This window comes from Ciconia boyciana, chromosome 1, assembly GCF_034638445.1.
Source record: "Ciconia boyciana chromosome 1, ASM3463844v1, whole genome shotgun sequence".
Lineage (NCBI taxonomy): Eukaryota > Metazoa > Chordata > Aves > Ciconiiformes > Ciconiidae > Ciconia > Ciconia boyciana.
The window spans coordinates 163893140-163907341 of record NC_132934.1 but is presented as its reverse complement, the minus strand read 5'-3'; the positions used below and the strand labels follow the sequence as shown (position 1 = coordinate 163907341).

At 36.1% G+C, this 14202-nt stretch overlaps 1 protein-coding gene across 1 annotated transcript in view; it reads left to right on the top strand.

The window, feature by feature from the left end:
• Positions 1-5736, top strand: part of GPC5 (glypican 5) — a 764171-nt gene extending 758435 nt beyond the window's left edge. The window contains exon 8 of the mRNA XM_072854020.1: positions 5579-5736. Coding sequence (XP_072710121.1) covers positions 5579-5736 — 158 coding nt within the window. The remainder of the gene's footprint in view (positions 1-5578) is intronic.
• Positions 5737-14202: the final 8466 nt, after the last annotated feature.

Genomic DNA, 14202 nt, shown 5'->3' with positions numbered 1-14202 from the left:
TACTTGTTAGTGAAATCCAGTGGGGTTTTTTTGTTTGCTTGTTTGTTCATGGCTAGTACTGAATTGTGAAACATTTAATACTTTTAGAATCACAGAATCACAGAATCGTTGAGGTTGGAAGGGACCTCGGAGATCATCCATTCCAATCCCCCTGCTCTTTTCCGTTTCACTTACTGCACAATGGAGAGGGCAAAAGTTGCACTACATCATAATAACACACCGATTTCCTGAAGAGGGTGAATATACACACTGCTATATGTGTACTATAAGAAGGGCATATGTTCAAGTGTAATATAGCATATGCTTTCCTTTTAGGAACATCCCTTAGCTTTTCCAAGTATAGATGCAGCCATAAAAACATGAAAATGGCCTCAAGAAATTAGTCCTTTGCCAGGTACCCTTCATAATACAGTTCTTCCCAGACATCTTTTTCTCCCCTCATTGAGACTTCATGGCCAACATCATATGAACTTAACAGGGATGAGCCTTTGAATAACCGTAGAGGTAGTTCATTGTTTCTACTTTTCTTTCTAAGCACTGGATACTCATAAGTATTTTGTGATGTTTTTAAGATTAATGGTTTAAACTCACTAGCTGTGGAATGATCTGACATATACTGAATATTTTTTTTCTCACATATAGCTACTGTTCAGTAAAGGAATCTATATATTATTTAAAGTAGGAAATGCAAGTTTTCACAGCAACCATTACCTATAAACTGAAGCATGTCTGAGGTATTTAAATAGTGATCTAGTTAGTATAACTATGTTTTGAAATGTTTTCATTATATTAATATATTTACGAAAAAAACCTGGGAAAAAAACAGTAAAAGAAAGGGAGAAGACATCCATTAGAAGCTTTAAAAGTTCCAGATGACAAAAGATTGGCCAATCAAAAAAAAAAGGTTTGGTAACTGATATTTCATTTTAATTTATGGAATTGACAATGCAAAGTAAATACTTTTTTTTCCTCCTTTTTTGTTAAAATCCTTTAATGACTTTTTTTAAAGTTTATCTGCATAAAGTCATTATTGAGACCTCATTATTGTGAATTGCAGGAATCAAACTAATATTATGTCTTCTTTCCTACTACAAAAATATGTCAATATTAGTGAGTGTTGGTGTTTACTTGACACAGTAAGGAGATTGTCCTAGCTCTTGCTAGCTGCAAATTCCTTAACCCATTGCTCTGATATCACTGCCCTTCATTCCTCTTAATCATTATGCTATTCTTCCTTTTGTCTTTGCCTACAAATTCTTCAGTTTACTTTATCAGTTGCATCCAAATTTATCTTCTACTTCCCCAAAATATTATTCCTCCTTACTGACATCTACAAATTCATGACCAACATGCCTACATGTCATGCTTTTCCAGGTAACTCATTACTGTAAATTACATTTCCAACTTCATATTTAAACATTCATCTACAGCACATGAGGTTTTTGGTCTATTCATCTGACCTTTACATATTTCTTTAACCTCTCATAAAGTTTCTTCATTATCTTTCTTACAAATTTTGGGACAGAATTTCAACTAGTTATCAGTGGTTTTCTTCACAGTTCATGTGTTGTAAGATCCCAAAATTTAGCTTACATATAATGATTGAAACAATTATTTGCCCTTCTAAGAAGAATTTTGCATACAACTTCACAGGAGTGTTGTCTTGTAAAAGCCACATTCAGCATTTTTTTCCTATCTGAAACCCATCCTTATTCAATTTATTCCTCATATTTGAGGCTCATAGAAAATGTTTGTGCCGTAAAAGCTGTATTTGAATCTTCCAAAACATTGTAAGAATAATGCACAGAGAAAAATCCAGTTCTTCCTCCTCTCTAAATCTTTGACAGGGTTTGTATCCAATGGGATTTCCACAGCAGCTCATTTGGCAGCTTCATTTTCCCTTGAAGAGCCATGTTAGTTCTGATATGTTACTCAGCAGATAGAAGATAATACAGTAAGGCGTTTGAGGCTAGACTACAGTTACACAAACACTTTCTGGTTTGGTTTCAAACTAGACCACTATTAGAGGATGTTCCATTTAAAACATTTAAAATGCTTAAAGTCCCAGCATGGCGCTTGGTAGGCAAGCATCTACTGCTCAAAAGTCATAGCCCATTTTTGTAATAATTTTACAATCTCAGTAGAAAAGCTCCATGTCAAATGAAAATCTTCCATGACTTTAGGTCTGACTTTTCAGATCAAGGTTAAAGGCTCTTGCTGAATATTGGAATGAAATTGTATTGTTGCTGTAGCTATTCTAGAGAACATAACAGGTCAGCGCTCCAGGCTGCCAGTACCATTACCTCTCACAAGCTTTAAATATCTTTAGAAGATGTTAAAAAGCATTAGAAATACTCTGCAACTGTTATACTATAATGAGATGCTGTAATATTTATCACAGTGTTGGTGAAATTCTTTTACTGATTAATTTTTTCTAAACCAGAGCAGGACAATACTTTAAATTGCAGCCACTAACTGAGTTTCACAGCTGATGCTGGGAACAGGTATGTGATACTTGGCAGCTTCACGTTATATAGGTTCATGCGAACGTTATATTTGGATTTTAATTCCCAAGTGATTTATCTTCTGCTCTGCTGCAAGTCTAGCTTTTCTTCAGAAAAAACTCTGAATCTCAGCTGAAACTTCTGAATTTTACCATTTTCCAGTCAAAATAAGCTCTAGTATTATTTTGATACTAAACTAGACATTTATCAGAGATCATTTGAAATATTTGGGTAACTTAAATGCCCTTTCTATGACATAATTGCAGCTTCTAGCATGTGTGGAAACTCAAACCAAAAAGTTTGCTTTTGGTTTTGGTCTGTTCTGCCACAAATATTTGGAAAGCTCTCATTGCGAGTTTGCTGTGAACTATGAAAGTTAAATTCATTTAGAGCAAAGGATCACTTCCATTACTGATTATGATATACGAATGGTGACATATACTTATAAATCCTGATGCATAATGGACAACAGAACCTATTTATTTAAATAGAAAGTATAGCCTAGGTGTAGGAATTAAATTTATAGTTTTACTTACTAGAACTAGCTAAACAAAAAAAGACATAGCATTCTGGGGCGAAATAAAACATGGTTCTGTTAAAATAGGCTATTTTTTAGGAGTGTTTTTCTGTTCAGTGATTTTTTCACAGGATCATGCCTACATATATTATTTGAACTTCTTATTTGAATAAAGTCAAAGTTGTGGCATAGAACTATGGGGCTGAATAGGTGAAAGGTTTGCTGTATGTTTGCACTGCAATCCTAACAGTAAGTTATATCACAGATGATATCAGAGATGATATTAAATACTTTATGGCATTTTGATTGATCAAAGGAAAATGTATTGGTAGGTTTGGATATTTTTTTAAAACATTTCTTTTCATGGGAACTTCCAAAGTCTGCAGTTTTCATTTGAGGCTGGAAAGAAAAGAAAAGAAAAAAGAGATAACATTTCCCATAAAATGATTTTTTTTTTCTTATTTTCCATAACATTGTCAATGAAATTTTCACTAGAAATTAAGCCTGACTCTCCAGTCAGTAATTAATATCTAGTCACATTGCCTTCAGATTAAGGTCACATACTCTAACTGAAGCTGGCTATTTCTTTAACTGCAAGATCTAGGAATATTTTTATTTTTATGATAATTTTCTTTTATAATAAGTGATATCCTGGATGTTTAAGATAAGACCATATCTTTCACTACTGTGATAGTATATCTGTAAATACACTGGGAAAAATCTGCTTCGTTATACCTATAGCACTTGGTGAATTGCTTTGTTGCATAGGTGAGAGTTGAATTTTTCACTGCCTGTTGAAATTAGTCTTTTTAAATATCGGAAAACTTCACTAATGGTCTGTAGAAAGGACCCAAACCATTTTTTGTTGTTGTTCTGTTTACACAACCTCCCTGAAAAAAACATGTTGATATACCCTCTTTGATGATCCACCAAACATCCATTCAGTGAAGTGTTGAGTGACTGATCTTTTTCTAGACAGGTTACTGAATGTGCATGATAAGAAGTTGCATTCTCTCCTTCTCAACATCTATTGTCACTCTTCCTCCTTGTATGTCCACTTGCATTGTAGTCATACAGCTAATTTTCACAAATTCCGGGCAAGAGCACTGGATCGATAAACCCACACAAAATAGCAGTATATTCTGCTGTCTAAATACAGCAGCAAAGAAGACAAATTCATTCTAGCAGGTTTTTCAGACAACATGATTGGCTTTAGCTGACTCTTCCCTTAATGCATTTTTTCAAAGCTACAGGAAGGAGATTTGAGTACATACAGCAAGTTCACAAAGAGCAGCTTTCAAGCTGCTTGTAGAGAAAAGAGTATTTTCAACACAAGCACCAAAAAAGTTTTCCTTTTAAAAACGAGGATTCTCTGTAGTTTCTGTTAAACCAGCATAACAAAGAGGATAACACCATGACTAAAATATTTATACTTCATCACAGTCCCTTTGAATAATAAAAAAAAGAAAAAGAAACACTAGTTTATTCACCTTTCCTAATGATACAGAGAGGAAAGAAGTACCTAAACAATGAATAATAATGCACAAACTCAGACTGTAAAATCAATATATCAGCTCAGTAGAGCTGAGCTTCTTTCTAATGCTGCTGTTCCAACAGTAGTTTACCTTCTGAATTATATATGTATTGACCTAATTACATAAATATTGACTTTGCTTTATATGAATCTTTTTTCAGTCTCAGTGTAATTACAATGTCAATATTTGTTGCATGTAATAACACTGAATTTAGACTTGTTAATTTTGATTGATAGTGGCATGCCACAGGTTATTATATGGGATAAGACAGTTAGTCTAGAAGTATGCATAGCAAATACAAGCAGCTGACAATGCTATCAAAACTGAATGTGTCTCCAAGACCTTCTGTTTCCGATTGTTTAACCAGGCAGAGGAAATATAATGGGTTATTACATCCCTGTTCCATAGGAAGCACTGTTTTGAGAAGGAGAAATATTTACCCTGGTGCAAAAAAGTACAAATATTCGGCCGGGAACTCAGTAAAAGAGTTCCTGTTTAACGTTAGCTTTACAATTTTGCCTTACAATGTTGTAAAATCTGTTTAAATTGTGCCAAAATGGAGGTTTTATATAGCAACAAGTATACTTTGCTGCATACCTTCCACCAGTCATATGTTATTTTTGAATAATATTGGGACCCAGACACAAGCAATTTCACATTAAATTATTTCCCTTTTCTTTCAAATCCAAGAAAGATGTGAGCAGTGGACCTTTAGGTACTACTGGGACTTGCAAAACTGTTCACTTCAGTCTGCAAATGTTTGTTGAGATATATTTCTACAAGAACAACTTTATTCAGAGCTGGCGGACCTCTCAACTACTTTCAACGATGAATAGCTATATAGTATAGTGTATGTTTCTAGATGCAATTATAAAGGATTTTGAATTTGGCAGTAACAAGAGAACTAGAAACCAAACTGTGACAGTCTGTGTGCTGAGGATATTTAAATTTGTTCTAACTATAACATGTGCCAGTAGTGAAAAGGCATGCATCATACTATATTTTCTTATTTGTCTCAGCAGGGATGCCAGACAAGACGACCCTCAGTGACGTAAAGCAAATCCATCAAACCAACGATGGCAGCACTTTAGACACAACTGGAGCAGGATGTACAATAATGGCTGATTATATGACATGTGTGCTGATTACTTTGGTAACACTATTTCTCAGTCTTTGGTAACTATTTAGCTCTGGCTTGATATATGTGTCTCATTGTCATCTGTGTATCCCCACTCACAAGCCTGGAATAAGGGATCTGGTGGATATAGCAATATTTATGATAGCTTGTATAATATCAGCCTCTCTGATCTTAGGCCTGAATATTAACAAAGTTGTTTCTGTTTCTGTTTCTTTTTCCTGTGTTTTTTTTTTTTAACACCTGTATAGTCACACAAAATCATGTTTCCTTTTATAATATTTTATGTTAAAAATAATTTGACTATGCTAATCTTTCTCTTAAAAGCAATTTGTAAAAAAGAGGTCACAGAATCATTGAGTCATGGAAGGGGTCCCTGGAGATCATCTAGACCAACCCTGTGCTCAGAGCAGAGTCAACTAGAGCAAGCTGCCCAAGGCCAAGTCCAGTTGGTATTTGAATGTCTCCAAGGATGGAGACACTTCAGCCTCTCAGGGCAACCTGTTCCAGTGCTTGAATGCTATAGCAAAAAAGTTTTTTCTTACATTTAAATGTTATCTATTGTATTTCTGTTTGTGCCCATTGCATCTTGTCCTGTCATTGGGCACTGCTAAGAGTTTGGCTCCATCTTCTTTAGTCCCCTTATCAGGTATTTATACACCTTGATAAGATCCCCCCTGCATCTTCTCTTCTGCAGGCCAAACAGTCCCAGCTGTCTCAGCCGCTCCTTGTATAAGACTTGTTCTTGTCCCTTAAAAATCTTCATGGCTCTTTGCAGGACTCTACCCAATATGTCCATGTCTCTCTTGTCCTTGGGAGCCCAGACCTAGACACAGAACTGTAGATATGGTCTCACCAGTGCTGAGCAGAGAGGGAGGATCACCTCCTTTGACCTGCTGGCAACGTTTTTCCTAATTCAACCCAGGAGGATGTTGGCTGTCTTTGCTGCCAGGGCACATTGTTGGCTCATGTTCAACTTGGTGTCCATCAGAACTCCCAGGTCCTTCTCTGCAAAGCTGCGTTCCAGCCACCATGCACCAGCATGCACTGGTAGCATGGGGTTACTCCTCCGCAGGTGTAGGGCTTAGCATTTCCCTTTCTTGAACTTCATGAGGTTCCTATCAAGCCATTTCTTCAGCCTGTCAGGGTCCCTCTGAATGGCAGAACAACTCTCTGGTGTATCAGCTACTCTTCCCATTTTTGTCTCCTCTGTGAGAACTTGCTGAGAGTGCACTCTGTTGCATTGTCCAGGACATTAATGAAGAAATCAAACAGTATCAACCCCTGGGGTAAACCAGGAGTAACTGGTCTCCATGTAGACTTTATGCTGCTGTTCACAACCCTACATATAACTGATAGCAGCTGAGGAAATAGTTGTTCAGAACTTTATGAGTTTTGTGTTTAAAGTCCTGCCTTCTGGGATGTGATCCCTGTAAAACAGAAAATATTGAATTTGCCCTTCTGTCTTTCTCCAAAAAGGAAAAAAAATCCACAGTGTAAACTCAGCTAATTTTAGTAAGAATTATTTTTCAGAAAAACTACATATTAGATACTGTATATGTATATGCAGATATACATATAACTGCATTTTATCTAGACATAACAGCAAGGTTAGGATTCAGTGTTGGATTAAGGTATCTTAATCTATATATCTACATAAAGGTATTTACATATGTGCTATATATCTATTACATACGTGCCCTATATCTCTAAACTGTCACTGCAGTCAGTGGAAATACAGGGTAACATTCAATTGCTAAAATACCAGCAACAAGTTCCAGTTAAGATGCTGTAAAAAAACCCACCTGGTGTCCAGCTACTGCTCTGAAGGGCCTCAGGTCTTTCTGTGGGCAAGTGACCGGAGCCTTTTGTCAATACAATCAATGAAGCCCAGTGCATTGTTCAGCTCATATGAAGACAGACACCTAAGAAAGCAACTCAGTTGCTCAAAAGTAAGTGTCTGGTGCCACCTAAGATTTCTTGGAGTATCCAAGACATCCTTATGGGACTGGCATATATGATGCAGGACTTATGGGAAATTCCAGAGGCTTCCTTAAATGGGAGCCATCTGGAGTGGCAGCTGGTAGCTAAGTGGGATATCTTTGTGTATCTCAAAAAGATCTAGACATGCATATGTGGGCCCATGAATCATACACCAAGTATCCATCAGTAATATCAGGATCTTTGATACCTAGTTGAAGTGGTGACACATGAACGCAAATCTGAATCACAACATGAATCCCAGCTCAAGTTCTTATGCTTTATAAGACGAGGCAAGCTAAAGTGTTCCACAGTACTAATGGTACATTATATATTACTGTTATAAGATTTGATTATCCTGCCATGACTAATTCCCATGTAATTTTAACCAGAAAATATTTAAGAATATTTTGTAGTAATTTCTTCTTTACAGTCCTTTACAAGGGAAAAAATAAATGGTACCGTATTGTATCCACTCATGCTGTACCTAGAATTCTTCCTAGACTGTAAAAAAGTTAATTTTATATGAGGCTAATATAAAGAAACATATGTAATATTTTTATTCCCAAATGCATGCGTTAGTCGGTAGTGCACACAATATAACATACAGGTAAACATATAAAATTTAGAAAAGCAAGTGAATATTCCTAAGAGCAATTCCATGCCCAGGTAAACATCATTAATAGGTATGTGTGTCAGTGCGTACATTTTACTTGACCTCTTTTTTCTTTTGCAGGTTTTGTAAAGCAGTCTTCCAAATTTACTTGTCTTGCTGTCTCAGCATACACTGAAATTATGACATTGGTAATTCAGGGAAAGAAAATCTGATTTCATTCTTTTCCTTTTTCATGCCAGCTCAAACCAGTAATCATTCTAGTCTGGCAACATTTTTTTTGAACAATGACCAGTATCAGTCACTTCAAGGAAAATGGAATAAAGCTTTGAATAGGAGATTCAGAAATGGAGAAAAAAATCTGCCAATATTAATTACTTAGAATTTTATTTATATCCTGAAGCACTTTGTTTCCATTCCTTACTTTCGTGTGTTGTTCAAGACCTTACTGATGGCACCAGGTAGTCAAGGAGATAATAGTTTATTCTATAGCACCTTGGAAACACAAGCCCCATTTTAAAATAATGACAGTAATTAGGTCCTAAGGCCTCTTCAGGTATATGTTAATTACTAGTCTGTGTTACTCCTCAGTTTTTTTGTGGCCTGTTCCCCTTATCTTCTACACTGCACCTACACAAAATCATTTCTATGATTCTTTTTGGAGTGGAAGATTAGGTCTCCTTCCCAGGCATATATGAACAAACTAGTGGCAATATAAATACAATAGTGGAAGGTCTGGACATCCCTCACTGGCGCCTCAGCCGTAAGACCTCATTCACCCTCCTGTCCCATCTATCTCTAGGCATCACCACACACTGCACTTCATTGCTTAAACTCATACGTCTGCCAGGCTGCATCACAGTTCTTTCATCATATCTACCATGCTATAAATAAATATTCTTGTTTCTTGAAGAACTATAAAAATCATTAAAATGGCTCAGAGCAAGGAGAAGGAAGCCAAGGCTGTTTGGTAATCTGTCTCAGTGTTACCTTGCAAGGGAGGTACCCTTGCAAGAAACTGTGGGAACATAGCAGGATGTCGAAGTGTAGGTCCAAGTTTGGCAAATGAAAAAAAAAAACCTGAAATGTTGCATGTGTTAAAGCCAACAATGAAATGAGGAATAGCATTGAGCAGAAAAATGCAGAGTATGTTAGAGAAGCCAGGAGGAGAAAAAGACAAAAAGGACTAAACTGGAGATCATGACAATACAGTATTAAAAAATCTGTATTCACATGAAATAGTGGACCGTATGCAGTATGTATGTGAGCCAATCTGGGTCAATTGCCTTGGGATGCAGAGGCTTTTCCCAACAGCAGGTCATACAGGCAGCACAGGGCTGCCACTGAGCTGACCTGAGAAATAACACCTAGGTCTTGGTTGCTCTGAATACTTTCATTTGTTTTTACTCAGACATTTTTAACAGTTTAAAACTTCTCCATATCTCCCAAAACCTTTGGTGAATGAGTTTTTTGTTTTGTTTTGCTTTCTTTTAAATAAACTTTTCATGTATTGTAGCTGATATGGTTTAAAGTAGGAATACTTTACTCAAAGTGTTCCATTTTTCAGACAGACACTCATTTAAATACTGTTTATACTAAAATTGCAATGGATATCACTATCAAAGTTGTATAACTGGTCTCCGTACAATTAACAAAAATCAGCAACCATAAGGTGAGAGAGCTTTATAGGGAATAATTTCTTAGAGGACAGTGTAGTTACTTATAAAACAATATTTCAGAAAAATAATAATTCTAAAAAATACAACATTTCAAAAAAACATAATATTTTTATCTGGTAAGATTGAGCTATTCTTCTTGAATGTCCATTTTTTATTTTCTTTAGATGTACTTGTATGTTTAAATGTACCTGTACCTCCTGGGAAAAAGGTACTGAAGTACTTTTTCTCATAACTAATGTCCTAGCACTTTAAATAAATATTTCAAGGTGGCAGCTTTCCTAAGTGTAACTAGTGAAAGAGAACAAAGAACATTTCCTTTGGAAACAAATATCATTGTTCCTTTCATGACTAATAAAAGATGAAGCATAACTATAGCCATGTAACAGGTTATCATTGTCTTTCTCTGTTTCTATAGATAGACAGATACACATATACATTGTTTATTTCTCTATACCTGTATTTTTATGTGTTTACTAAGATAATATTCTTGTTCAGATTATAAGAGGGTTTAGATTAACCTATTGAAGATTTCAGATTAACATTAATATTTCCATAGCATCTTCTCAGGAGCATGAATTAAAATCAGTGGTTGAAGCTATCTCTGCTTAGGTTTTTTTTAAGTTCAGTTCTACTCTGAAATAATTGTGTAAACAAGAATCTTATTCAGCAAATTATGCTTTTTTCTATGTGCTCTGAGTCACAACTGATTATAATAGAAATAAAAAAAAGTTGTTTCTAACTACATTAGACTAAAACGCTAATGTAGCTCTATAAAACCCAGATTCTCCTCTTGCAAATCTCAGCAAGTTATTAATAAAGCTCTAACTCATCATTCTTTCTTCCTGGTGATGCATGAACAAAAAGTCTGGCTTGACAGATTTTGCCAAACAAAATTTGCATGTCTGGCAGTTGGAAGCTTTACCTTTTACTTTATTTTGAAACTTGTAAACATGAAATGCTAGAGACAATATACCTGGTACCCCGTGAAGCTCTTTTACCAGCTCACATTGAAGAGGAATAACATGCTGAGCTTCTGTGGTTGGGAGGACTTGGTCGATGCATCTCATCACCCCTTACAGCACAGAGGGCTGTGCTAAGATCACCTGCTGTGCATGTCTAATTTAGGTGTCACAACTAAGTCTCTCCAGGTTTGTCAGGCAGTCTAAATCAATTGTTAGTCTCTTGAATTTAAGTCACATGGAGGTTTTTCTCAGTGGAAGTTTCTGATTTTCCTGCTTCTCTCAATGTCACTCTCTTTCCCATTCATGCTGCTACAAGAGTTTATAGGACCATGCAGTGAAACTGGCCAAGGTATTTCTGCCCCAAAAGATCTCCTTAATCCAGTTCACCTTGCATCTCCACAGACAATGGCACTGGTACAACGGACGGGGTGGCCATAGTGCGCATGGAAGTTTAGTCACACTTTTATAGCAAGTGGATACAATGTCAGGTACAACAAAACATTTTAATAGCATAAACACATAATGCAAAAAATTGTTTTCACAGTTGCACCTTGTGTAAGGATTCATACTTCAGAATCTAAAGCAGGATATGGCCACTAAAAGAATCTTAACAAAGTCTGATTTTATTCATACACATGCTGCACATGAAAGACTGTAACAGATCTCTTTTGCTGATGGGCAAAAGCATACTGCTCAATACCTACATCACTGTACCCTGAGCTGTTTCCCTTTGTTTGTCCCCTGTAGCTGTGTCTGTAGGGGATTGGTATTGTAGGAGAATGTGCTTTCCTGTTTACTTGTAGTTTACTTTACTTATCTATATAGCTAACACCTTTGTGCTGGCTGTTAACAATATTTTTCATGTCTGTTCACACTCCTGCTTTTTGGCGGACAGAGGTGTTCATGAAATCCTTGTCTTTCACCTTTTTATTTTTAAAAAGATCAGAGGTTTATCAAATAAAACAAAATATGGGATACCAGGCCTTCAAAAAGGTAAAAAGCAACATGATCCTGAAGAACAAATGTTGCTTGTCATGTATATCTTTAGTAAGCTATAAAAAATACTGTATTTGTAATTTCAGGGCATTGGTGGGACGGGTAATCAGTGCATGGGCCAGGTTCTTCTTTTAGACATTTGTAATACTACTGAATTCCATGGATATAACTGCAAACATAGCTTGACTTTGTATTATCTACATGCAAAACTGAGCTGATACATTTAATACAATAAGATTGTTTTCAGAAAGGCATCACAACATTACAGATAATATCAATTTGTATTTCTCTGCTCTATGCTGGTTATACATATACCATGACAAATAAAAATTTAATTTAGCAAATAAATATTTATATTGTGAACTCTTACTGATATGACTCTAAGGAAAAAATCATGTATTTTCCTATGAAATATGTAACTTGATGATAAAATTTTCAACATTTTAGTAATCTAAGCAAGGGTAAGAGGAAACTACTTGTGCTCAAATATGTAAGTAGATTTGCACTCTAATACCTGGTTAAAACGAGTATTTTGAAATACTGTCTTAATTTCTTTAATTTCAATCTTTTGCCCTGAAAATCCTGTTTCTCTATAACACTTTAGAAAACCACTAAGACCAAGGACAGCTGTTGACAATGGAATTTCTGTGAAAATTGTTGAGGTATACTCTTGATAGGCAAAAAGGTTTCTAAAGTGTATCACATTAGTTAGGATGTTCTATGAATAAAAAATACAAAAGATCAACTTCATGGAAAACTGTAAGTATCTGTGAAATTTCAAATCCTAGGAAACATCGCATTATGATAATATTGCATGATTAAAATAAACAACATAAAGCAACATTGCTTTAGACCGATCTGTTTCTTTAGGCAGTGGGAAAAAATAATCTAAACCCATGCATCTAGAACTTAAACTCTCACTGACTGACCCTTTTCTGCACTCTGGACCAGTCCAGTTGCTGAAACATAGGAGCCTAGTTTTACACTTAAAGTTTTGTTTATGGACAAAGAGGAAATGCACCATACATATAAAGCCAACAATTTACTGTTGGTATAATTAAAATCTTAACAATCTAATTCAAGAATCATTTTTAGTCTAGGTCTAATTATTACAGAAAAAGAAAGAAAGCATAGTCACCTGGTTAGAATATTTCTACACTGAAAAATTCTCAGTAAAAGTAATAATACAAATAAATTGTAATACATAAACTATGTAGTTTCTATCTCTTTTTCATAGTTTTATGCTCAGCCTTCCACTGTTTGTCTGGGTCTTAAAACTGATAGTTTCAGACTGCAGAAGAGGGATTATGTTGGGTCATCAGCATGTGGGGTCTTTCAAAGGAAGAATATGATGTTGATGGTTCATTCTTCCTCACCTCAGGATTCACTTTATGTCATTATATGTTTGCTAACATGCTTTTATACCTTTGCTTTTCCTTCATTCATCTGTTGATCCAGATTACATCTGAATTTATTATATATGGTGCCATTTACATATGTTAGATACTATCTCTTGGTTCTCTTTGTTACCCTTAAAACCAGTTTTGTCCCACTCCAGGTCTGCATTTCTTTAACTGACCAGGGGTCAGTTGTTTATAGCCATGGGGTCCCCAGTACCAACCTGTGCCCTGTCCTTTACCATCCCATGCCTGTGCTCCTCTACATCACACCCTGTGTCTGCATTTCTCAAGGCCTCTGCTACTGCACTAAGCCTGTATTTCTCTACATTACATCATTGTGTTAAAGCCATAAATATCTCATTCTACATAGAATAACTGCTTGTTACTACTATCTGTATAAAACTATGGTTGTCTCACACAAAGATACATGAAAATAAGGCAAATTTGCCATAGTGACCTCATAATGAAAAAAAACTGCTGTCACAGCTAAACCAAGCAAAACAAAGCTGCAGGCAAGTAAGGAAAAATTCAGACTGCAAGTCTGATGGGCGTCAGTCCGGAGGACTTGAAAACTCAGTACAAAGCTGATGGCCAGTCACTAGCCACGGCAATGCCATATCACAAGGATACGCAGTTACACCAGGACGGTCCAAGACACCTGCCCCTTTCTGGCGCTGCAGAGAGGCAGTGGCCTTCTCAGCCATGTCCTGTGTTGTTTCTGCCAGCTCCCAGCAGATGTCTTAGGCCATCTCAAAAGGTAAAAACAGCCTCTGTGTGGCCAGCTGAACTGAGCCCTCAGGATCAATGGAGCAATGGATCAATCAATCACCTTGAAAGAGTGATTCCTCTCATCCTAACAAAGGTATCTAAGGTCACATAGG